The 23,763-nt window shown below is 40.8% G+C and overlaps 1 protein-coding gene across 6 annotated transcripts; it reads left to right on the top strand.

Moving 5' to 3' along the window:
- Positions 1 to 305: 305 nt before the first annotated feature.
- On the top strand, positions 306 to 23,763 carry sec16a (SEC16 homolog A, endoplasmic reticulum export factor). 6 transcript variants are annotated; one of them, XM_039657392.2, is made up of 32 exons: positions 306 to 463; positions 2,669 to 4,655; positions 5,226 to 5,672; positions 5,795 to 5,925; positions 6,248 to 6,342; positions 6,444 to 6,582; positions 6,659 to 6,848; positions 6,927 to 7,098; positions 7,591 to 7,733; positions 9,326 to 9,387; positions 9,504 to 9,642; positions 9,825 to 10,064; positions 10,864 to 10,961; positions 11,048 to 11,129; positions 11,215 to 11,332; positions 11,420 to 11,531; positions 11,640 to 11,745; positions 12,559 to 12,699; positions 12,776 to 12,889; positions 13,272 to 13,446; positions 13,532 to 14,157; positions 14,513 to 14,572; positions 15,192 to 15,353; positions 15,465 to 15,548; positions 15,638 to 15,694; positions 15,785 to 15,911; positions 18,872 to 19,012; positions 19,091 to 19,176; positions 19,770 to 19,823; positions 20,241 to 20,300; positions 20,688 to 20,765; positions 22,772 to 23,763. In XM_039657392.2, exons 2-32 carry the CDS (start codon positions 2,718 to 2,720, stop codon positions 22,835 to 22,837), a joined length of 6,243 nt encoding a protein of 2,080 aa, XP_039513326.2. In that variant the 5' UTR covers positions 306 to 463; positions 2,669 to 2,717; the 3' UTR covers positions 22,838 to 23,763. The 6 variants fall into 6 exon arrangements, with proteins under 6 accessions (XP_039513326.2, XP_039513323.2, XP_088979908.1 ...); XM_039657389.2 differs by having other exon boundaries at positions 2,669 to 5,672; positions 14,513 to 14,563; XM_089123782.1 differs by having other exon boundaries at positions 2,669 to 5,672; positions 20,241 to 20,279.

Below are 23,763 nucleotides of genomic sequence, written 5' to 3'. Positions count from 1 at the left end.
CAAAAAGAAAGAAACTCATACATGTTTGTAACAACATGAGGGTGAATAAACGAAAATACTTTTTTTTTAAATCTCTTTAAATCCTCAATTACACTCCGACACAAAGAGGGGGCGGTATTTAGCTATAGGCCAGTCTGTCCATCATGTCTTCGTAATAACGGTACTGTAAACTTTTAATAGCATAATTTTATTACTGTCTGTTTTTAACAAATATCACAGCCCACATTGATCAGATTGTGGTGGCCATGCAATATTTTATGTTTTTTTTTTTATCGTGAATGGGGCGGGGCCAACGGGAACTATTCCTGACGTCACATGTACACGTAGCCAAGCAGGACGCGCTCGGCCAAGATGGCGGATAAGTGTCAGCCGCTGTGTCCTGCACTTTTTTGAGAATCTCAGCTTCAGCCGCACTCTTATCAAGTTTTGTTTGTATCTGGGCATCTCGACTGGAAGATAACAGGTAAGGGATCCCATGTGGAGCTGTATGTTTGGTCTTAGAGAGTCCTATGTTTCGAGGGATTAAATAGAATTGTTAGCATGCTAACGGCTAGTGGCCCAGTCAGCTGTCATCTGTAATTCTTCGCATCCTCTTATTTACATTTTTTATGTTTATTATTTTGTGTTTCTTTTCGTGACATGTCCATTTAATCTCTATCAGGGTGCGTATTTTAATTTGCAGGTTCTATTGATTCGTTATGTTGTGTTTTAGCTAACGTTACTGCTTTTTTTATATTTGTTTTGCCTTGCTTGCTTTACACTGCTGTAAGTTCATCGTGTGTGTGTTTTGTTTTGACTTTATTGCCTACTCATTCTACTCTGAACCATGATCCACATTATCACAATGTCTTTATTTTTGTTTGTTTAAAATACTTTAGTACAAGACCTCTCTTATCTGCATTTGCTGATCTAGTTGAAGAGACAGGAATTAAAGAGCAGGATGTGACATCAGTGGGTAAATCCAATCCAACGCTATACGTGTCCGCATTAGAGCCGGATATAATGCAGTATAAATTAATGTAAAATATAAATGTAAATATATGACAAATTTTCAGTCACTCGATGGAACCTGACACCTGTCATTATATATTATCTAACCTTGCATGTGTTTGATTAAAAACATTTAGGATAATATGACTATGATGCTGTCATTACATGTCAAAATCAGTGCAGACAGAACAAAAAGTCAGCAGATTCCATCTGGGCCTGTAAATGACTAAGAAAAGTAGTCCACTATGTGGCAACACAATTAAGACTGTCATCCGTAACCTTAACATCTGAATTATCATCCCTTGGGCTCCAGAAATTCCACTGTCCTCCTTATCTTGCTGCAGTATCGTTAACTGCCATATGCAGTGTTATATCTTTGTGTTCCATAAAGGTTAAAATTGTAAGCAGAGACAGTATCACTGTTTGGACACCTACTCATTCCTGATTATTACTATTTCCCATGTTTTATATCAAAAGTATGAAACGACACACATATGCTACATCCGTATGTGAAGTAACTATAATGTTATGTTACAAAAGTTAACAAATCAAAATCACCATATATTTGAGCTTCTTCAATTGCTTAGATTCCAGCTTTGCAAAGAGCTTTGTAAAGACATTCATGCAAGTGCAAATACACTAGTAGTGTTCAAAAGTTTGGGGCATTTATTTGATCAAAAACACAGTTATGGAGTAATATTTTGAAATATAATTTTTAATTTAAAATAACGTTTTTGTAATGGATTTTTTTTTTTTAAATATTGTCAATTAGAATTCCACAATTCCAAGTTGAAATGTCTTTGAAAATTGAAAAGTCATCATTATAATATGCTGATTTAGTGCTTAAGAAACCTTTGAATAATAAACTGTTTTCAAAAGTTATAGCAAATTAATCTAAAGCATTTATGCATCAGCTTTTAAATCAAAAGGTTTCAAAGATCATGGGAAACATTATATTCAGTACGTTACAGTAAGAGTGCCCAAACATTTGTCCAATGCTGTTTGTCACTATGACGTAGGTTTAGACAGTTCACTAAAGCTATGATAGCGTGTAGTGTTTACATTGTTGTTTAATAATAAACATTGTATTTTTATAAACTTATAAACCTTTACGGTTGTCGATTTAACTATCCACTTGTAGAGGTGAGGCCCCCTGCTTTAAGAAATGTCTGACAGGTTTCAAAGTTCAATGTAACTTAATGCACATTTCTTTCTAACACCCGGCCCACAGTGTGTCTGATATCTGGTTTCTGAGTGTTGTGACTGTTTATATGCCAACATAGTAGAGTACAGCTGACTTCACAGTCACACCTGCTCATCCTAAGGCTTATGAAAATTAGGCCTAGATGGAGTGATGATATTTTTGTTCAAGAGAAGAAACTTGTGTATAAAGTCAGCATGAAATCAAAATCGACACTATTTACGTACATGTGAATTCCCTCTTCATGAATGGGTGAAGTGCTATGTTTGTGTGCACTAGTGACACCTTTTTATGTTCTTATACAGTATAGACTGCATGCATGATGTGTAAAGCAGAATGCTCATTATTATTTTAGATGCGCAGCTGAACTTTGGATATGTTTTCTTATGATGCATATTGATAACGGGGAAACCCTGTGGTGTAACCATACAATCTTTGCACCAAGATATGACATTTATCTGTGTTTTTCTGTTATAGTGAGATCTCCAGTAAGTAAAGACACTTTGGAGACCTGTGAGTGTAAAAGATGCAGCCTTCTCCTCGGGCAGCCCCTCCTGGAGCCAGTGGACCCCCGCCTTCCTCTGGTGGCCCCAATGCCTTCAGAAGAAACAGACCCCACAAACATGTGGCTGCAGCTGCTATGACACAGGCTACCCCACCCACCCAGCCAGTGACAGATCCTTTTGCCTTTGGGAGACAAAGCTTTTTGCCCATGGCAGGGGGCAGCCAAGCTCCACCCACAAACAGCAACCCACTTCCCATGCAAGGCCCTCCCCTGCCAGGGTTCAACTCGATGGCTCCACTACAAGGGCCGCCTCCAGGAACAGCGCAGGCAGCCTCTCCTGGCCCACCACCAAGAATTTTTACACCGCAACCTGTTCCCCTAGAGCCATCACCAAGCTCCAACCCTCCTCCTGCAGAACCAGGATACTTTAATTCACAAGAATCAATGCCCTATATTGCACAGTTGCCTAACCCTGCTCCTCCTTTCAGTTCTAGTCCATCACATCAACCCTCCACTGCCCCAACACCTCCAGTTCAATCCCAGACTCCTTTTCAATCTCAGCCAACGCCTCCCCTACCCTCTCACTGGGTTCCTGACCATGGAAGCCGTCCACCTTCCGTTCAAAACTACTTTCAGCCAACCAGTGATCACCCATCTCAGCATTTCCAAGCTCAAGTCCCACCCTCTGTCCCCTCTCCCCACATAGCCCCACCCTCTGTCCCTTCTCCCCATACAGCCCCACCCTCTGCCCCCTCTCCCCACACAGCCCCACCTTTGACAGCATCTCAGTATCAAGGTCAGTTTGCTCAACCGAATGTGATTGGGCCCTGTGCAACTCTGCAACAGAACTCCCACTTCCCTGCTCAGAATTATTTCAGTCAGTCAGGTGGACCCTCAGAGCCATGGTTCAATCAGAGTCCCCAGGATCAGTCTCAGCGTGCCTGCCCTGTCCCCTACTCTGAAGTCCCCAGTGACTCTGGAACTCTCTCAATGTTCTTTGGGGGAAATGATGTTGAAAATGAAGAAACACTGTCAGGAGAGGGGCGTGTAAATGGGATTCTTCACCCTCTCCATTCGATGACTGAGTTCTCCGGTCCGTATTTGAATGACAGTGGTAACATTCGAGCTGGGGCAGGGCCATGTGATTCGGTGGAGAATCTGGAATGTGTTCCAAACCAGGAAGTGCTGCCTAATGAGCCACCCTCAAGCCATGCCTTTGAGGGGGGGGCTAACTTGGAGACACCTGACTCTGCTCCTCATCTTGCCCGCTCTGCAAGTGTCTCATCCAGCTACAGCAACGTCAGTCACAGCAGTGGACATGGTCCTCACAGCAGTGGCCACATCCCGCGGCGACAGCAAGGTTTAGTGGGGACGTTCATCCAACAGGAGAGTCCTCGGCCACCAGATCACCCTCCTTTGCATTCCTCCACTGGTGGATATTTTGAACAAATAGACTCCAACCCAGCTGCAGAGGCAAGTGCTACTTTCCCAACTCCTAGCCCACCTAAACCAGTTGGTGTGTTCCAGGCAAGTGCAAATTCCTCCTTTGAGCCTGTCCGATCACACGGTGTAGGAGTTCGACCTGCTGAGGTTGATCGTGCACGTATGGTAATGGAAAAGGGTGGAAGTGATGTGCAGCATGGCAACTTAGAACAACCCCCAGACAACTTGGAGACCATTTACCTCTCGGAACGCAGACCCTCATCTCGGGCTCAGGGAGCACGACGCCCCATTGAGAGTCCCGCTACTACACTCTGGGCTCAAAATGATACTGCCAGTCTAGGTGCTAACATACTGTTAGCCCCTGCAGCACCCTCTTTGGCGGCAACATTTGTTCCAGCACATCCATCTGAAGTCATCCAGCCACCTGAGGATGGCCCTCTTGATTTACATTCAGCTAAGCCAGATCCACAACCTCCCTCTGAAAACCTAGAGATTCCGCCAGACTCAATGCCTCAGGCAAGTTTAGGATATGCCTCCTTGCTAGTAACTTCGCCTCCCGTAGAGGCTCTGAACCAGCCTGTGTTGATTGCGCCACCTTCCTCTAATTACAGTTTGGTTTCCTCTACAAACCTCTCGCAACCTTTAAATCAGAAAAGTCCTCAAGAGACAGCAACACCTGTTCAGTCTTCTGTGATCAGTCAAATGCCTCAGATTTCTCCTCCAACAAATCAGCTGCAGCCTCTTTTTTCTCAGACACCAGTAAACTTCAACCCTTCTTCCACTCAAGACCTCTTGAATCTAGCACGAGAGGCCCAAGATGTTCAGCCCTCTGTTCAAGCAGCCCGACCTGTTCTCTCAAGGGGCCAGTCTCTTAGAGATGATGCCCAATCTTTTCTGCCTTCTATTTCTCAAGCTCCGCCTTCTGCTGCTGCCGCCACTAATCACAATCAACCTTCAAATTATGAGTTACTTGATTTTTCTATGCATCAACCACAGTCCACAAATCAGGTTACATCAGTACCCGCGGTGTCTCAAAAAGCTCATCCTGCGGGCTTGGTGAATAACACACCTGGCTTTTACCTGCAGGTCACCAAAGATGCACAGCTGGGTGGGCAGTCTGACAACGAGGCTCTGCCCCTTCAGCAGATCTCTAACCCCCCACGACCCTCCAGCAACCATCCCGACAATGATCCAACTCGCACCTCCCAACCTCCATATCCACCTCCAGCTCAACACCAGCTTCCTCCACAGGTCCCTCCAACTCATCCTGGTGCCCCTCCTACTGGACCTGGATCTGCCCCACCGTTATCTTACCCACCCCAATCTGGAAACTATGCCCCCCAGCCACTTCAGGAACCACAAAGACCTCCTTCATCTCTAGGTGGTCAGTCAGGTTATGGGGCTCCTTCTGCGATTCCCCCTGCTCCGGGCTATGCGGGATACTACCCAGGAGCCTACCCTGAGTACCACGATGGAAGGTTGCCGTACCCACCCCAGTACCCTATAGATCCTAGAGCTCAAAACTACTATCAGGTGCAGTGTTATCTAATGTGTTTCTACCCTTTCTATTGAAGCTTCTAAATGCTAGCACACCTTGTACCAACTTGACTTCTTAAAATATCCTTACTTTAGTCCTGTTTATTTTGATTTTGTAGGATGATCCCTACCGTAGAGATCCTCGATATGCCTGGTATGATGGTCAAAATCCTGGATACCGGGAGGCTGAGCGCCAACCAGAGAGGCCGAGTTCTAGAACCAGCCAATACTCTGACAGACCCAACTCCAGGTGAAAGAGTGTTTTTACACTTAGTTCAATTTGCTTGGTTGCAATCCGAGTTTGTATCTACCCCTCTGACCCTGCAGATCTCTGTCCACTTTTGGGTTCACAGGATGGCTTTTGAGCACACCACTTAGACCAAACATAGACCAATGTTTCAATCAGACCTAGTGTCTGATGTGGTTTGGTGGTGTGCAGCTGTGTTAAGAAAACCAGTGATAACATCAGAACTGGGTTGCACCAAAAGCCCTGGTTTCAAAGCATTCTCAAATCTGTTTTTGACAATCAGTAACATGATTCCCTTGTCTTTCTCTCTAATTTTTGATCTTAGACAGGGGTATCAAGAAGACCTTTCTAGATCCAGCCGTAGTGCCTATGATGAATACTATGCAAACTACTATAAGAGACAGTATGATGCCTATGGAGGTAAAGACTGTTCTGCACTACAGACAGCTGCTCTCTATGCATCCAAGGGCTGAATGTGGTGTTTCTACTTTTTTCTTATGGGTGTGTGTTTGTGTATGCAGATAAGAGCAGGTGGTATGATCCAAATGCTGCTTATGATCCACGCTATAAAGCCTACTATGATCCGACATATGGCTGGTACTATGATCTTGATGGCTACAGAAAAGGAGAGGCATATTACAACCAACAATATCAAAACAGGTACAATCCCTTACATTATATCTCTTTTTACATGCTAACACATCTCTAACTGAGTTTTCATCGTAATCATTACCAGGGGACGAGAGGGGTATGATGATCCATGGCGGTATTACCCTGGTTATGACTCCAGCTTTGATGATGACAGCCGCCGGCGTGACCCGTACGCAGATGAATTTGACCGCCGTTCGGTTCACAGTGAACAATCAGCGCACAGTGTACATTCATCACACAGTCGACGCAGTAGCTTCAGTTCACGGTCACAGCAGGTCTGTGTTTGTGTGGTTTAGGTGTGGTTTAATGTGTGTATCTGCATAATGTATTTAACAAATTTCTTCTTTCTGCAGAGTCAGGTGTACAGAAGTCAACCAGACTTGGTCAGTGCAGCCTATGATACCACTGGGACCACTCTTCCAGTGGATTACACCTACAGCCAGTATACTAACCCCTCAGATACTGCAAATTACAGTCAGATTCCTTACAACCCTGCTGACAACACCTGGACTGCCACAGATCAGCGTAAGTATTACACACAAACACAAAGCAGTCATCATAAGCTTGCCATAAATCCACCATAATGTTGCAATTAATATTGGGATTTTCTTTTCAGTTTCTGTGTTTTAGGTACAAAACTTGCTATAAAATACCACTCATTTATGTAGTTTAGAGGTTAATTGCTTGACACAGTGGTATTTTAGAATTATTATTAGTTTTTGTTAGTATTTTTATTATTATTTTTTATTTATTTATTTATTTTTTTAGTAACTGTTTTGTTTTTTTGTTATTTTATTCTTTTTTTCTATATAGTTTTAGTATATTTTAATACTTCAACGAAATTGAGAAATGTTGCTTTATTTCAAGTAAGGAATATGGTTTTATTTAACGAAAAAGTGTTTCCCAGCATTCCCTGTATCACTAAAATACATAAAGCATGAAATTCACATCCACATGCTCTACCATTAATAGAAGCTTCCTTTCTTCCTCTGTGTCTTCTCTCACCCTTTTTTTCAGCTCCTCCAAGGCCGTTGACCCCAGAGAAGTATTCTATTCCACACCGCTGTGCTCGGTTTGGTCCGGCTGGTCAACTGATCCTTGTCCAACCCAATCTGCCCTCTGCTGGTCAGCCCACACTTGTGGAAATCCACAGCATGGAGGTAACAACTGGAACAGAGTGTGAATTCCCTGACATATAAATCATCAATTGCAAGTACTCACTCGTATCTAATGATTTCAAGCATTTTTCCAGGACATTAATTCTAAAAACAACTTGTTTATCTAATTAATTAACCATCCAACAAGCAGCTGCTGATCGTACAGCGGCTTTGGTTTATGTGGAGGAAGGTTAAGGAGGATTCATGACTCATGCTGAACACTAGAAAAACATGTATGCATGTGCTTCTCAAAACGCACTGTTAAAATAATAAGATCAAATGTCTTTCTGAATGGAGTGGGACTTGATTTAGTATCTGAATTTAAATATCTTGGGGTAGTCCTTGATCCAACACTTTGTTTAAAAAAAAAAGTAGCACAGGTAGTCAAATTTAATCTTAAACATTTTCGCCATATTCGAAATAATTTAACCATGGGTGCAGCTAAAAAAAAATGTGTTCAATGATTATTTCTCATTTTGATTATTGTTTGACAAATGACATACTTAACACTAGGTGGCCGTTTCAGAGTTCCATCTTTTGGACATTCATCACATCGCATTGGTTTTCATTTCTCGTCCTCAAAACAGGGCACTAATCTGTTTATTTTTAAGTTATGCGTTGATTAAAAACAATCAAATGTGTTGGTATTATTATTATTTTATACGGAAATCAATTATTTATAATTCTGATGAGAATAAAGTTAGGGTTAATTAAAGTTAAGGAAAACAAATATATTGATCTGCAATATAGCAAATTCATTTTAAATTCATACAGGTACAATTACCAAACATATATCAAAGTTTTTTTTTATTATTAGTTTAATTTATAAACTAATTATATGAAACTATTATCAGTGCACTATAAATAAACTGGTTCTATGTCTTTATTAATAAAACTTATTTAAAACATAAAAGGCTTAAGACATTTATAGAAATGCCTTCTAGATTTCTGATTTGCTTTTCACTCCATTTTACCGAAATCGTACCGAACCGTGATGTCTGAACTGAACTGTGACTTCTGTGTACTGTTCCACCCCTAGTATTGTTGCCATACTATGAATTACGTTAAGCTATGGTGAAAGTGGTACCGCCATATCTGGAGATCGGCTAAATGGTTTCCTAAACGGTAAAGGAACAATTGTTTTACTCGAGGGGCGGTGAAAAATGAGCTTAATGCCCCAAATGGTGGAATACCCTGTAACTTTAGGTGTATCGTTAGCCATTTCTTTTACTGTCTATGGTCCTAACACCCCAGTGTAGTGATGGGGACACTATACAGTCAAAGAGCACCGTCCTTTGAATGAGACGTTAAATCGTGGTCCTGACTCACAAAAAAAAATTCCATACTAATTGGCTTCATCATTCTGTCTCCTCTCCACCAATAAGCTGGTGTGTGGTGGGCGGTCAAGAGATCCCCCCTTCTATGTAAAGTGCTTTCAGTGCCTAGAAAAGCACTATATAAATGTAATGAATTATTATTATTATTTCCCAGCACTCCTCCAGAGTGTAGTTTTGTGATTGGTTATAAATAGCTCCATGATAATTGCTCAATGAAATTATTTGCATCTGATATCTTGCCTGTGATGTTATTTCCAGACGATTCTGCAGGACTCTTCAGAGCAGGCAGAAATGCGTTCATTCCCTGGCCCACTCGTCAAGTAAGAATCATCCTTTATTTATTGAATAAAGGTGTACACGCGTATAGTCTGACACTGTCAAAGCCACGTACACAGTCAAATAACAGTCTTCATCTCGTGTGTGTTTGTGTCAACAGAGAGGAGACTCATAAGGTGGATGTCATAAAGTTTGCTCAGAACAAAGCCCAAGAGTGTTTGCGGAACGATGACCTCATCGACAAAGACTCCGCCTTCCTCATCTGGGAGTTCATTGTGCTGCTGTGTCGCCAGAATGGGGTGAGTGGTTGTGCAGGCCTTAACTTAACTAAGAGTGTGAATCGTGTTCGGTTGCTTGTCCAAACCCAAGTTCGAGATCAGTTAAATTAATATTTAATGTTAATTTATATATTTATTTGGCATGTAGTCATGTGATTAGTGTAATAGAAACCATTAATAATTGTGAGCTTTGTTTGTTTTAGACTGTAGTGGGAACGGACATTGCTGACCTGTTGCTAAAAGAGCATCGCTCTGTTTGGTTGCCGGGAAAATCCCCCAATGAGGCTAATCTCATCGACTTCAACAACGAGGCAATAGAGCATGCTGAAGCGGATGAGGCGGGGCCAATATCCCTCCTATCAGACACTTTCATGGGCGTGCCCGAGAATGTCGGCAAGGAGACGGAGCGCTTCAGAGAACTGCTACTATTCGGCCGCAAGAAGGCAAGACAAAACATGTCTTTCCTTTTCAAATGTTGAAAGTCGTGGCCAACATTGTTTCTTGTTAAATATCCTGTTTGACTTCAGATTATGTTAATTTGTGGTTATGGCCAGTTACGGTTGCACATGCTTGTGATTTTTCTGTGTTTTAGTATTTTTTTTTTAAGTAATTTTTCTGTTCTGTAAAATAAAATGATGTCACACTTTAGATTAGGGTCCAATTTTCACTGTTAACTTGCTATTAACTCCTAATTACTGCTTATTAATAGTTTGTATTAATAAGCAGTAAAAAAATTAGGTATGGGGAGGGACAGTATTAGGCATATAAGGCATTAATATGTGCTTTATAAGTATTAATAAACGGCCAATATCCTAGTAATATGCGTGTTAATAAGCAACTAGTTAATAGTGAGAATTGGACCCTAAACTAAAGTGTAACCTTCATTTATTATTGCTATTAATTAATTTATTTTTTTATTTTTTTTTACAGGGATATTTCTTATATATTTTTTTCCCTTCATTTTGTAACATTTAAATAATAATACATACAAATATGATTTTGAATAATTATAAAATATTAATAAGAATAATGATACAATTTTTATAATTATTAAATTAAAACAATAGTTTACAGTACAATAATATTATTGCAAGTAATATATTTCTTCATTGGTTTGTTGAATTTTTATCAATTCAACAATACTTATGTTTTTAGATGAGAGTTTTCCAGACTGACAAAACCATATGTTAAAAGTGGAAAGACATTTGAAAAATTTGTATATAATTTGTATATGTTTGTTAGGATGCTCTAGAGTCTGCTATGAAGAAAGGCTTGTGGGGACATGCGCTGTTACTGGCTAGTAAGATGGACAACAGAACACACGCCCGTGTCATGACCAGGTAAACCACCTCCACTTACACCAACCTATGCTTTTAAAGCAACACACAGTTTTTGCTTAAATTGTGGTTCTTCTTGTCGTTGCCAGGTTTGCCAACAGCCTGCCTATTAACGACCCTCTTCAGACGGTTTACCAGCTCATGTCAGGACGAATGCCGGCTGCTGCTACTGTACGAGAGACTTTGTGGATGTTAATACAGTCATGTATACATTTCTTTTCTTCAAGTGAGTCATCTTTTTTTTTTTTTCTGGCAGTGTTGCGGAGATGAAAAATGGGGCGATTGGCGCCCTCATCTGGCCATGGTGCTGTCCAACCTCACACACACTCTGGATCTTGACACCCGCACCATTTCAACCATGGGGGACACATTAGGTAAATAAACGTATTGTCATGTAGGTGAACACGCATATTGTGGGTGCCGCACTGGATCTGTAGTCAACAATCTTCTGTTTGTTATAGCATCTAAAGGTCTAGTGGATGCAGCCCATTTCTGTTACCTGATGGCTCAGGTGGGCTTTGGTGTTTATACTAAGAAAAGCACCAAGATGGTCCTCATCAGCTCCAATCACAGGTGTGTAATGACACGTACAGTTGATTAGTGATATACATGCAAACAGTGGACACATTTATTTGCATTAACATCCATTATCTCTCTCTCTCTCTCTCTTCTCTCTATCAGCATGCCGTTTTTGAAGTTCTGCTCGTCAGAGGCAATTCAGCGTACAGAATCGTACGAGTACGCCCAGTCCCTTGGCTCTCACGCCCTCTCTTTGCCCAACTTCCAAGTGAGATGAACACTTACACATGCACTCACTCGATTAGGGATGTTTTCATCACTAACGTGTTGGGGCGTTATCAAAAACTTTTTTTTTTAAATTATCATTAACATACTATTATAGTATTTGTTAATATTTTTAATTAGTATTATTTATTATTTTGTTTGATTTTTTTTTTTTCTAAATGTCTTTTTCGTTATTACTTTACCCTAATACTACTTTATTTTAAGTTTTTGCTATTTTAAAAAGCCATTGCATGTTAACTTATTGCACTAGAATAAGTTAACATGCTTTAATGTTAAAAAAACCCCAAAAGTTTCACATACTGTGCATTTTTGCAGTAACTCTATATTCCCAGTCTGTCAAACACTTAGTTCCTGTTTTTTAACCCAATGCATTGTGATTGGCCCAACACCTCAGTTGTGTGGTGTAAATGTAATGCCCCTTAACATAATTGCGACATGGTAACAACACTACAGTTCACTGAAGCAATACTCTTCTTTGCTTATGCATTTAGACAGGCATTCTGCTAATATTTCAAATTATGTCTCAGACGTTTATGGACATAATATCTGGACTTCGATCAAGGCATTTTAGGCAGGTCTGGAGCATTGTTCTCTGTTAAATAGAATAAATCCCTTTTGTGTGAGATTATGAGCTTTGTAACTTTGCAGATCTCATTCATGCACAGATAAGTTACACATACTAAAGGAAACCATTAAAAACCATTCTGTGGCCTCTTTAATTAGGCATGCTGGACCTATCTGTACCTTCTGAACAAATCCAAGAAGGTCATGACCTTTTACCCTTTGACCTGCACAGGTGTTCAAATTCATCTACGCATGTCGACTGGCGGAGTCGGGACTCTGTGCTCAAGCCTTCCATTACTGTGAGGTCATTTCACGCACTCTGTTGAACCTACCTGAGTACTACTCGCCTGTGTTCATCAGTCAGCTCATACAGGTACATAAACCAAGACTATGGATTCTACGTTTGCATTTCTTTGGTGTCTAATCTTTCTTCCTGTGTCTCTTTACAGATGTCTCTGAGGTTGAGGTTTTTTGACCCTCAGCTGAAGGAGAGACCAGAGCAGGAGTTGTTTATAGAGCCTGATTGGTTACTGCATCTCAGACAACTGGATGGACAGATCAAGGTGTGTGTCTTTTCTTTTATCTAAAAGTAAAGTCCCCATGCTAGTGATGCACATTATGAAAATGTAATACTCTATTCCTGCATGCATAGTACCAGTAAATTAAAGATTTTCTTTTTTAAGTTTATGGCATAATTCTAGATAGGGTTGATTCATCTAAATAAAATCGAAATCGTGATATGGCTTGGTGAAAAGAATACAATATAAATTATACAATATAATATAATTATATATAAATAATATATAATTGCAAAATATTTGACTGAATTGTGCAGTCCTACAAAAGAAGCACAGCCAACCTGCAGCATTATATATTGCAATCATTATTTTTTCAGAAAAATCACATTAGATGTTCTGATCACATTCATGTTATTGTCCCATTCAGGACGGTGTGATCAATTTCCGTGCGGATCGCAGCACCCCACAGCTTTATCCCTGTAGCACGCCCAGTTCAGAAGACCACTGCAGCCCACCTGACCCCTCAACTCTGACCCCTGATCCCCACAATCCTCTCATGGCCTCCGTTGTGCCGCAAGGTGGTGTTCAACTCATGCCACCAGGTATGATTCAGTGTGTAATGTGAACCTGAGAAGAATCTATTTTGATTCCTTTATCATTCACCATCTATTTTACTGTCTCCTTTAGCCCCTCCTACTATTCTTCAGGATGGGGCGGTCCCTCCGCAGCAAGCCCCGCCTCCAAGTGAAAGTGTTCCATTCTACCCAGGGCCACCACAAACAAACTTTGTGGCAACGTACCAACCTGAAACACATGAGCAGTACACACCCATGCCCCAGCAAATACCCCCACAAATTCCCCAGCAAATACCCCCACAAATGCCAACGTACAACTCTACAGAAATGATGCCGCCAGGAGGGCAACATCAGATGCCACCAGGAGGGCAACATCAGATGCCGCCAGGAGGGCAACATCAGATGCCGCCAGGAGGGCAACATCAGATGCCGCCAGGAGGGCAACATCAGATGCCGCCAGGAGGGCAACATCAGATGCCCATGGGAGGGCAACATCAGATGCCCATGGGAGGGCAACATCAGATGCCCATGGGAGGGCAACATCAGATGCCCATGGGAGGGCAACATCAGATGCCCATGGGAGGGCAACATCAGATGCCCATGGGAGGGCAACATCAGGTGCATGGTTCTGAACATGGCTCTGCCCCTTCCTCTCCTCAGCAGTTTCCTCAGTTATCGCCGACATTCAGTGGCCCCCCTCCACAAGGGAAGGACTTTTATGATGAAATGGCGCGCATGGTGAGTTATAATAACCTAGAAACCCAGAATTCCATATTTATTACAACTAACTCTGGCTGTTATTACTTTTTAAAGGAATGTTACATTGCAAAAATGTAGCTAATTAATTTGCATCATTACTTTTTATGGAATGTAAAACATTGTTTGCTTTAGTTTTTACGTTTACTTGGGTTTTCAGTTGTATTTATCATGACATGAAATACTTTGAAATGTAACAGCTGTTAGTCCATCTTTACTTCCTGCACCCTGCGTTACATTTGTTACATTGCTCCTACATAAAGTAGCTAGTTATGTTACTTTTTTTTTTAATGGAATTTTAATGTATTAAACTGGTTCCTGTTGTTGTTTGTTTTAGGGCCCAGGCAGAAGATCGAGAACCACTTCACAGTCATCATCGATACACATGGTACAGTCGGTCTGTATATAGTAAGATTATGTACAGTTTTATTTCAAGAAATTATTACCTTTATTCATCAAGGATGCATTAATGTGATCAAAAGTGACCGAAAATACGTATAAATAAAAAATATAAAAATACGTATAATAATATACGTATAATAAAATACGTGTAATAAAAAAATATAAATAAATGCTGTTCTTTTGAACTTTCTTTTCTTCAAAGAATCCTAAAAAAATGTATCACTGTTTCCAAAAAAAAAAAAAAAATGAAGTAGCTCAATTGTTTTCAACATTGATAATAATCAGAAATGTTTGAGCAGCAAATCAACATATTAGAGTGATTTCTGAAGGATCATGTGACACTGAAGACTGGAGTAATAATGCTAAAAAATTCAGCTTTGATTTACAGGAATAAATTACATTTTGAAAACCTATTGAAACAGGAAACGGTTATTTTAAACTTTAAAAATATTTCACAAAATTACGGTTTCGATCAAATAAATGCTGCCTTGGGGAGTGAAAGAGACTTTCAAAAACATTTTTAAAATCTTACCCACCCAAACTTTTGATCAGTAGAGTACTTAGTTTTAACCTTGCATTGTGTGTTACATCTCTGATTCTGTCCTTATTTGCAGACATCGGGTCGTCGGTCTCGCACTATGTCAGAATCGTCCAATCATTCTGGACGGGACCGCAGCAGTTCGCTAGCCAATCAGGGTTCTCCTCCTCCCCCACCTATCCCAGAGGCTCCAACACAAGATGAATCCAAGAAGACAAAGAAAGACTCTCCCAAAAAGGTACATACTTGCATATAAACATATACAGAGACCTACTGGATATGGACTAGGAAATCTTTCATGATTCTAATGAATTTTGCATAGTCTTATTACGTTTTCTTTCTTCATTAGGGAGCGGGTGGCAGCGGCTGGCTGACTTGGCTGTATCCAAAACGGAAGAATGAAGCGCACCTTCCAGATGACAAGAACAAAACTGTAGGCACATACTTCCAACATATTCCTGCTCTTTATCAATACCCGTCTTGTTTCATGGCATTGATTAAGAGATTGCGTTTATTTTTCAGATTGTTTGGGATGAAAAGAAACAGAAATGGGTGAATCTAGATGAGCCGGAGGAAGAGGTACAGCAGATTAATTAGTTCATGCATTTCAAATGCTGTAAACTTACATGCATGTATGACTGTGAAAGATGGAATTTGTTTGTGTTTCAGAGCAAACCCCCTCCCCCTCCACCTACCAGCTTCCCCAAAGCTCCGATGGGCAGCCTAGGGATGGGGCCACCAGGAGCAGGGGGTCCAGCGATGGGGCCACCAGTCAATATGTTCTCCAGGAGAGCAGGTATATCACCAGTCACATGGGGAGTCAGAATAGATATTAAACGCATAAATTCATATATTAAATAAAAGGGTGTTATTTTTCTTGAGGAATCATAATTTGGACCAAAAAGGTCATTGCTGATGTCGCGAACTAAAACTACTAAAAATAATTAGTGAATTGAAATAAAGCTAAAATAAAGTTTAATTGAATATCACATTTAAAAACCTTTGCTTTGGCTCAAAATAGAACTGAAATAAAAGAAGTTGTAAAATTTCAAAACTTCAAAAGAAGTTCACAAATTTGTGGAAAAATATAAATGAAATCTAAAAATAAATGAAATCTAAAATAAATAGAAATATAAAAAAAAAATGTATTCAAATGACAAAAGCACATAAAATTACTAAAACTTTCAGAATTATTAAAATCTATCCATCCAGCATCTTCTGCTTATCTGGGGCCGGTTAATTTACTTAGCATTTTTTGTACCACCTCCGGCGAGGTTCTGAACGAGCTAAGGCGATACTAAAATGTCGCGTGAAAACAATGCCGACTGCTGATTGGTCAGAGAGAATCGTCATCATAACATGCACCAGATGGAGTATCCAGAATAACCCCGCTATTTTTAAATAGTTTGGCCAGAGATAGTTACTGAACTAACTACTATTATTATGGCAACTTGGAAGATTACGCCGTGGTTAAACGAGAAGGTGCACTTTCCTTTGTTTGGTGGCCGAAGAGAGGATCCTGCGAGAGATTGATAGGGCAACGAGGAACGAAAGGCATCGCTATGACGACCGGGTACTATTTGTGGCGGTCATGTCTGCAATGGAAAACGGAATAAAAAGCGAGCTGAATCGAGTCCAGCTGGTACTGGTAATAGAAAAGCGCCATTAGTCAGAGGTCGCACGCCTCTGGAGCAACTAGGGCTTAAGTGTCTTGCTCAGGGACACATTGGTGTCTCGCAGTGGATTCGAACCCGGGTCTCTTACACCAAAGGCATGTGTCTTATCCACTGCGCCATCACCACCCCTGCATGACCCAAAGCTCAAAGTAGGAACATAGATTGACCGGTAAATCGAGAACTTCTTCACCACAACAGACCGGTACATCGACCACATTACTGCAGAAGCTGCACGATCCGTCTGTTAATCTCCCGTTCCATCCTTCCCTCACTCGTGAACAAAACCCCAAGAAACTAAACTCCTCCACTTGAGGCAGGAGCTCTCCACCAACCTGAAGTGGGCAAGCCACCCTTTTTCTGACTGAGGGCCATGGCCTCGGATTTGAAGGCGCTGCTCGGCTGCAAACCGTCCCAGTGAAGGTCCTGGTCTGAAGGGGCCAGCACAACAACATCATCCGCAAAGTAGAGACAATCGTGTGGTCCCCAAACCTGACACCCTCCGGCCCTTGGCTGCACCTAGAAATTCTGTCCATAAAAGTTATGAACAGAACTGGTGACAAAGGACAGCCCTGCCGGAGTCCAACACGCATAGGAAACAAGTCTGACTTACTGCCGGCAATGCGGAACAAGCTCGTGCTTCGGTCATACAGGGACTGGGCAGCCCTTAGCAAAGAACTCCGGACTCCATACTCCCGGAGCACCCTCCACAGAGGAAACGCAGTCGAATGCCTTCTCCAAATCCACAAAAGCACATGTGGTTTGGTTGGGCAAATTACCATGAACCCTCCAACACCCTCAATGGCTGGGACGAAAACCACACTGTTTCTCCTGAATTCAAGGTTCTATTATCGACCGTATTCTCCTCTCCAGTACCCTGGCATAGACTTTTACGGGCAGGCTGAGAAGTGTCCCAACCGCCACGCGATGCTGCAGATGCGTGTCAACCAAGACAGCCCCACAACATCCAGAGACTTGAGGTATTCAGGGCGGATCTCATCCACCCCCGGTGTCTTGCCACCGAGGAGTTTCTTGACTACATCTGTGACTTCAGCTTGAGTGATGGACGAGTTTAACTTTGAGCCCTCAGCTTCTGCTTCCTCAGTGGAAGATGTGACGGCGGGATTGAGGAGATCCTCTAAGTATTCCTTCCACGGCCTGACGACATCCCCATTTGAGGTCAACAGCCGCCAACCTCCACTGTAAACGGCATTGGTAGGGCACTGCTTCCCTCTCCTGAGGCAAGGGACAGTTTGCCAGAATCTCTTCAAGGCCAGCCGATAGTCCTTCTCCATAGCCTCACCAAAGCCCTCGCAGGCCCAATTTTTTTGGCTCCACAACCACCCGGGCCGCAGTCTGCTTGGGCTGCTGAGACCTGTCAATTACCTCAGGAGTCCCACGAGCCAGACAGGCCTGATAGAACTCCTTCAGCTTGACGGCATTCCTTACCTCCAGGTCCGGGGATTGCCGCCTCTACAGGCACCAGAGACCTTACGGCCACAGCTCTGAGCGGCCTTGTAGACAATGGAGGTGGAGAACATGGTCCACTCAGACTCAATATCTCCAGCCTCCCTCGCGATCCAGTTGAAGCTGTTGGGAGTTGAAGACTTCAGATTAAAATGAAGAAGAAATTCAAAATATTTATAAAAATTAGACTGGTATGTAAAATACTAAAATAGCCAAATACCATACAATGTTTATACATTTTTAAATGAAACTAAAATAGTAAAAACCTATTTAAAAATATTCAAGGCATGTTTTACACTAAATGAACACCAAGAAGAATGATATTTGTTATATACCAATACAACAAAACATAGTAAAGAACATCATTTATCTATGAATATTTTATATTTTTAATATTAATAACATAAAATGGTTCACAGGGACTAATCAATGAAGCAATTCTTTGAAATGAATTAAAATGATTAATAAGCATGAATCCAACTTCTGAAATCTATTTATATTTGAGCTAAAGCGGTTTAAACCCAAAGACGCTATTAAAAAGAAGTCTCTCTATCTTAAATCTGTCGCACCCCCAACCAAAACTCTATTGGCTGTTTAGTAAGTGTGTTTGTTTCAGGCACAAAGAGCCGTTATGTGGATGTGTTGAATCCTGGTCGTGGAGGATCTAAACCCACCGCTGCTGTTCCACCACCTGCTGACCTGTTTGCTCCTCTCGCACCCATGGCCATGCCAACCAACCTCTTTACACCAGCTGCAGGTGTGTGTGTGTGTGTACATCAGTGTGTTTATGTGCATCAGTCTATGTATGTGTGAAGTCTAACACTGCTCTTTTCAGCCCCAGGTGAGCAGCAGCCGATGGAGGGAAGCATTCCAGACGCCAGTGGTGAAAACACACAGCAGACTAGTGCCACCGTGCCACAGGTACACACATCTGCCCTGCAACACACACCACATATAAACACACAGACTGTGTCCAGAATTCAGTTTGATCACAACCGGACTTGTTTAGCCATATTTTTCTTGCAAATTCGAGCCGCACAGCATTCTTTGAGCTTTTGTGTTGTTGACATTGTGTATCTCTTTCATTTGATTTGCTAATATTGCTTTGGTGAGTAATAAAAATAAATAAAAACAGAAAGGTAAATAAAATGTATTTGATTTATTTTCACATTTTATTTACTTTAAATAAAATAAATTGTATTAATTATTTTTTAACATTTTATTTACTCACCAGTTTGTTTGTTTGTTTGTTTTTTCTTGCATTTGGCCATTTTATTTTAATTTTATTTATTTATAGAGCCACTTTATTTCATATTGCATTTTTGCTCTTGACATCTCAACTTATTTTATTCAACTGAGGCTTTTCAACTAACATTTGGTTCTTGACGATTTCTTGATTGGCATTTATTTATTTAATGAATTCTAATATCAGATAACGTGTCAGCACTACCATCTCACAGAAATGCATTCACAGAAATGCATTCCGCTATAATGATTGTGTGTTTTCCATCTAGATGTTTAATCCGAATGCTTTGCCTCCCGGCCCGGAGGGAACCCAGTCTGGAGAGGTCAGATCATTCTTTCAGCTTTTTCTTTAAAGCCACTTCATTCTGTCATGCCCTGCTCCTTCACCCATTAATGCAGATTAACATAATTTTAACAACACATATGCTGACATGTATACTTACTGCTTCTGAAACACACACATACACTTGATCTTGCTTCTCTACTTGTATTCCATGATTATGGGTTTTGATTATTATCTGAGATCTGGTGACACAAAGTTCATGAGTGTGTGCGAGTGTGTTTGAGAGTGAGAACGCATGTTAAAGGATTACATGCTAGTGAGGTGTTGCCATGGAGACCACTTTTCGTGATGTAATCATATTGTAATGATTGACAAGAGATGTGTGATTTAAGCGATGCATGAGATTAATTTGGGTTTGTGGTGTTTTTGTTTGTTTCGTTCATTCCTGCTCTTCTAGCTGTCACGTTCTAGCTCAATGAGTTCTCTATCTCGAGAAGTGAGTCAGCATTTAAATCAGGTACTTTCAGCTGGTTCTTATCTGAAACACACACCTTCTCCACACACTGCAATGGTAAAACAACAGTGCTATGCAGTGCTTTCTAATGCTGCATAGGAAAACATGAGCACACATGCTGTCTGCACGCCTCTAACATCACGCACTTGCAGCCACACCTCCAGCACGACACCTTTGTGTTATCAGCAGCCCTGACTGAGTACATGGCCAATAGGAAGGGCTTTCAGAGGCGTGCTGAAGATTGAGGCTCCGCCCCCTTTTGGTGCATGCATACATTAACCAATCACATGCTGCATGCTAATCATGACTTTCAGTGGACATGGCCGTCCGCATCCATGGTGGTGATGTTGCTTTTCTGTTCCTATGGTAACCACAAGTGTGTTCTCATAGGTTCCCGCTCAGCCGCCAGCGCAAGCAGCTCCACCTGCCGGGGGCGTGACCTTTTATAACCCCTCCCAGTTTGCACAGGTAGGATTCACAAGGGATGTTATTTGATTTTTTTTTTTTTTTTAACCAAAACTAAAATGATTTAAAAATCGTTTTTGTTAATTGAAACAATATTAGTATAAAATAAATAAACATTACAAAATGTTGCTTTTGCTACTAGCTGAAATAAAATGTTTTTTTCTTTTTTTTTATACGATTTTATTTTAATACAATAGCCAGTTTTATTTTCTATTGCATTTTTGCTCTTGATATTTCAACTTTATTTTACTTTTACTTTATTTTTTTATTTTTATAAAAGTGTTTTTTTACTGTAAAAAATGCATTTTCAAATAAAACAGTAAAATTTAGTTAATGCAAATTTTCTAAATTAACATGAAAAATGATATTTGTATCAAAACAGTAATAAACAGAAATATTTACCACAGGCAACAAAAAATAAATACTAATAGATATCACCATAGTTCCCTAGTTTATTCATCACATTACATTAAGACAATTGTTTCTAATTACCAGTTTTATGGTTGAATAGAAAGAAAAGGTTATGTAAATCAGGCGAATGATATTTGAACAAACTCCTCTGTAAAGTAGAATATAGATATGATCTAAGATGCTGCTGAAATGGAGATTTCTGGCTCAGTGCAGGAGAAAAAACTCATTTTGAGAAAACAGCATTTAAAGATATGTCTTGTTTTTGAAATCTACAGATGCAAAAAGATAGTGTAATAAACACTTAAATGTGTGTTTTGGCTGTTTTCCCTATAGTGTATTGCCTTCAAGAGATAGTTCACCATAAAATGAAAATAAAGTCATCGTTTACCCACCCTGGTGTTGTTCTAATGCCGCATGACCCGCTCGTGCTTATCCAAATAATGGCAGCAAATAGTGACTTAAAAAAGATGCAAAAGTGTCATAGAATGCGATGCGTGTATAGGGTTTAGTGAAAAACAGAAATTTCAACAGAAATTTAACGTATTATTTAATGAAATTCTTGTCCTTGGCTGTTGGTCTTCTATTAGAGACGATTTGTGAGAAATCAAGTTTACCAAAAATAAAACATGAAATACAATGCCTAGAAAATCCTAAAAATGTATCTGTGTTCTTTCTTCACTGAGTATCGCTGCACTGGAACTCCGTTTGTCTGACAGATGTGAACACCATAACTTCATTGCGACCAACAAAATGGGTCTATTTACCTCAAAGGAGAGGGTTCATAAGATGTATTTCATGCCGCATTTTTATTATCTTGATTTCTCACAAATTGAACTGCGGTGCTGATAGACTCATGAATGCGCAGTCGAGCACAGATCAACGGCTGAGGTCAAATTCAATTCCAAACCCACTCGTATTCCCTCAAAATTACATTTGAAGCATGGGTTCATTCTGTGACATTTTTGTGTCTTTTTTAAAAAGCTTAAAGGAGCCGTATGTAAGATTGTGACCAAAACTGGTACTGCAATCACTTTCAAATTACTGCAGAGCGGTGTATCCCCTCCCCCTCCCCCTGACTCAAGGTTACCAGATAATAGGTTGCAGGATCCAAAAAAAAAAAATGTATCCCACACGTTTGTATCTGTAGCTGTGGAAACTAGAGCAGAGCTGGCAACCGGGATGCTGCAACACTACTGACTTCGTGATTGGTAGATATGTGGAGGGTGGAGCATCAGACCAAAACACAACATGACAACATCAACATCAGTCAAGGGCTGCAACTTCACTTTATAAATGACAATATCGTGGCCGGGCTACTGTTGTCAGTGATATAAGTATTTGAAATTCTTAATGTCTAGTGACATATCAGGGCCATTTTATGACTATTTTGAAATAAATTTCTTACATACAGCTCCTTTAAAAAGGGACATTTGTTTAGAAAAATGAATTTGTGGCCCATAAAAGAAAGAATGGTATATGGCTTTATTAGAATAACACCAGGGTGAGTAAATGATGACTTGGTTTTCATTTTAGGGTGAATGTTGTGGATGTTGTCACATAAAGAAACTGACACAAATGTCTTTTTCTGTCTTCTTCAGTCTGTTCCCAGCAGCCATGCTCGACCTGGGCGTTTGGGACAGAGAGGATACCCCACAGTGAAGTAACAGAATCGCTGTAGTTCTAGATCAATCTGTGCTTCTAGACCAGATCGGACTGAAGTTTGCTTTCTGCCTGGACTACTAGCAGCCCTCAGCCTCCCAAATAACATTGTCCCGCCGTGAAAAAATAATTGTGGTTTTCCCATCTGTGCTGAAGTTGGAACGAATGGATCAGACTCCGGTCATTCTAGACTTCTCATACCCGTTGCGGTCTAACTCTGAGTTTGTACGGACCAGCGGCGCGTCCTCAGCGTGAGCAGTGTGAATACAAGTGCAATATTGCGATTTTTAGCCCTGTGTAGTTTGATTTCCCTTAGTGTAGTCTGCTCATTTCAGCAGGGTGTATGCGAGTGTGTATGAACGCGTGCGTGCGTGCGTGTGTGGGGAGGAAATGTGGGCGTGTCTTGCTGATTAAAGGCAGCCAATGCATGTGTTAGAGGGCGGTCTGGCCTGTTGTCATGGGAGCAGTGCAGCGTACCAGAATGTTTTAGTTATTTATTAAGCCTCCTGTCTAAATGAGACCGGACAGGATCCGTATATCAGTGCGAGTTTGTGTACGCATCGCCATAATGTGCTAAACAAATCTCTTCTACCATCTCCTGATCGAATCCTTGATTTTGCCAGTAGCGAAGAATCACACATTTTTATGATTTACCCAAATCCCTGTGATCATTTGTGTGTTTTGCTCATAAAATATCTCATTATTTTTCGCTGACTTCATCTCGCTCTCTGATTGATCGTCATCATGTCTCTTAATCACACACCGCTATTCCTTTGCTCGTTCCGGGTCCTTGTTCCCATGGTAACAGCGGGGTTTTGTAATTCCAAAGGTCAGCTCTGTTTGAAGGAAGCTCAGACTTTTCCAATGTGTTTAGAAATTGACTGTACAATTCTTGATAAAGTGACAATAAAGATATTTTTGAGCTCTTTAA

Source organism: Pimephales promelas, chromosome 19 (genome assembly GCF_988280905.1).
Source record: "Pimephales promelas chromosome 19, fPimPro1.hap1.1, whole genome shotgun sequence".
Classification (NCBI taxonomy): domain Eukaryota; kingdom Metazoa; phylum Chordata; class Actinopteri; order Cypriniformes; family Leuciscidae; genus Pimephales; species Pimephales promelas.
This window is presented reverse-complemented; position numbering and strand designations above follow the sequence as displayed.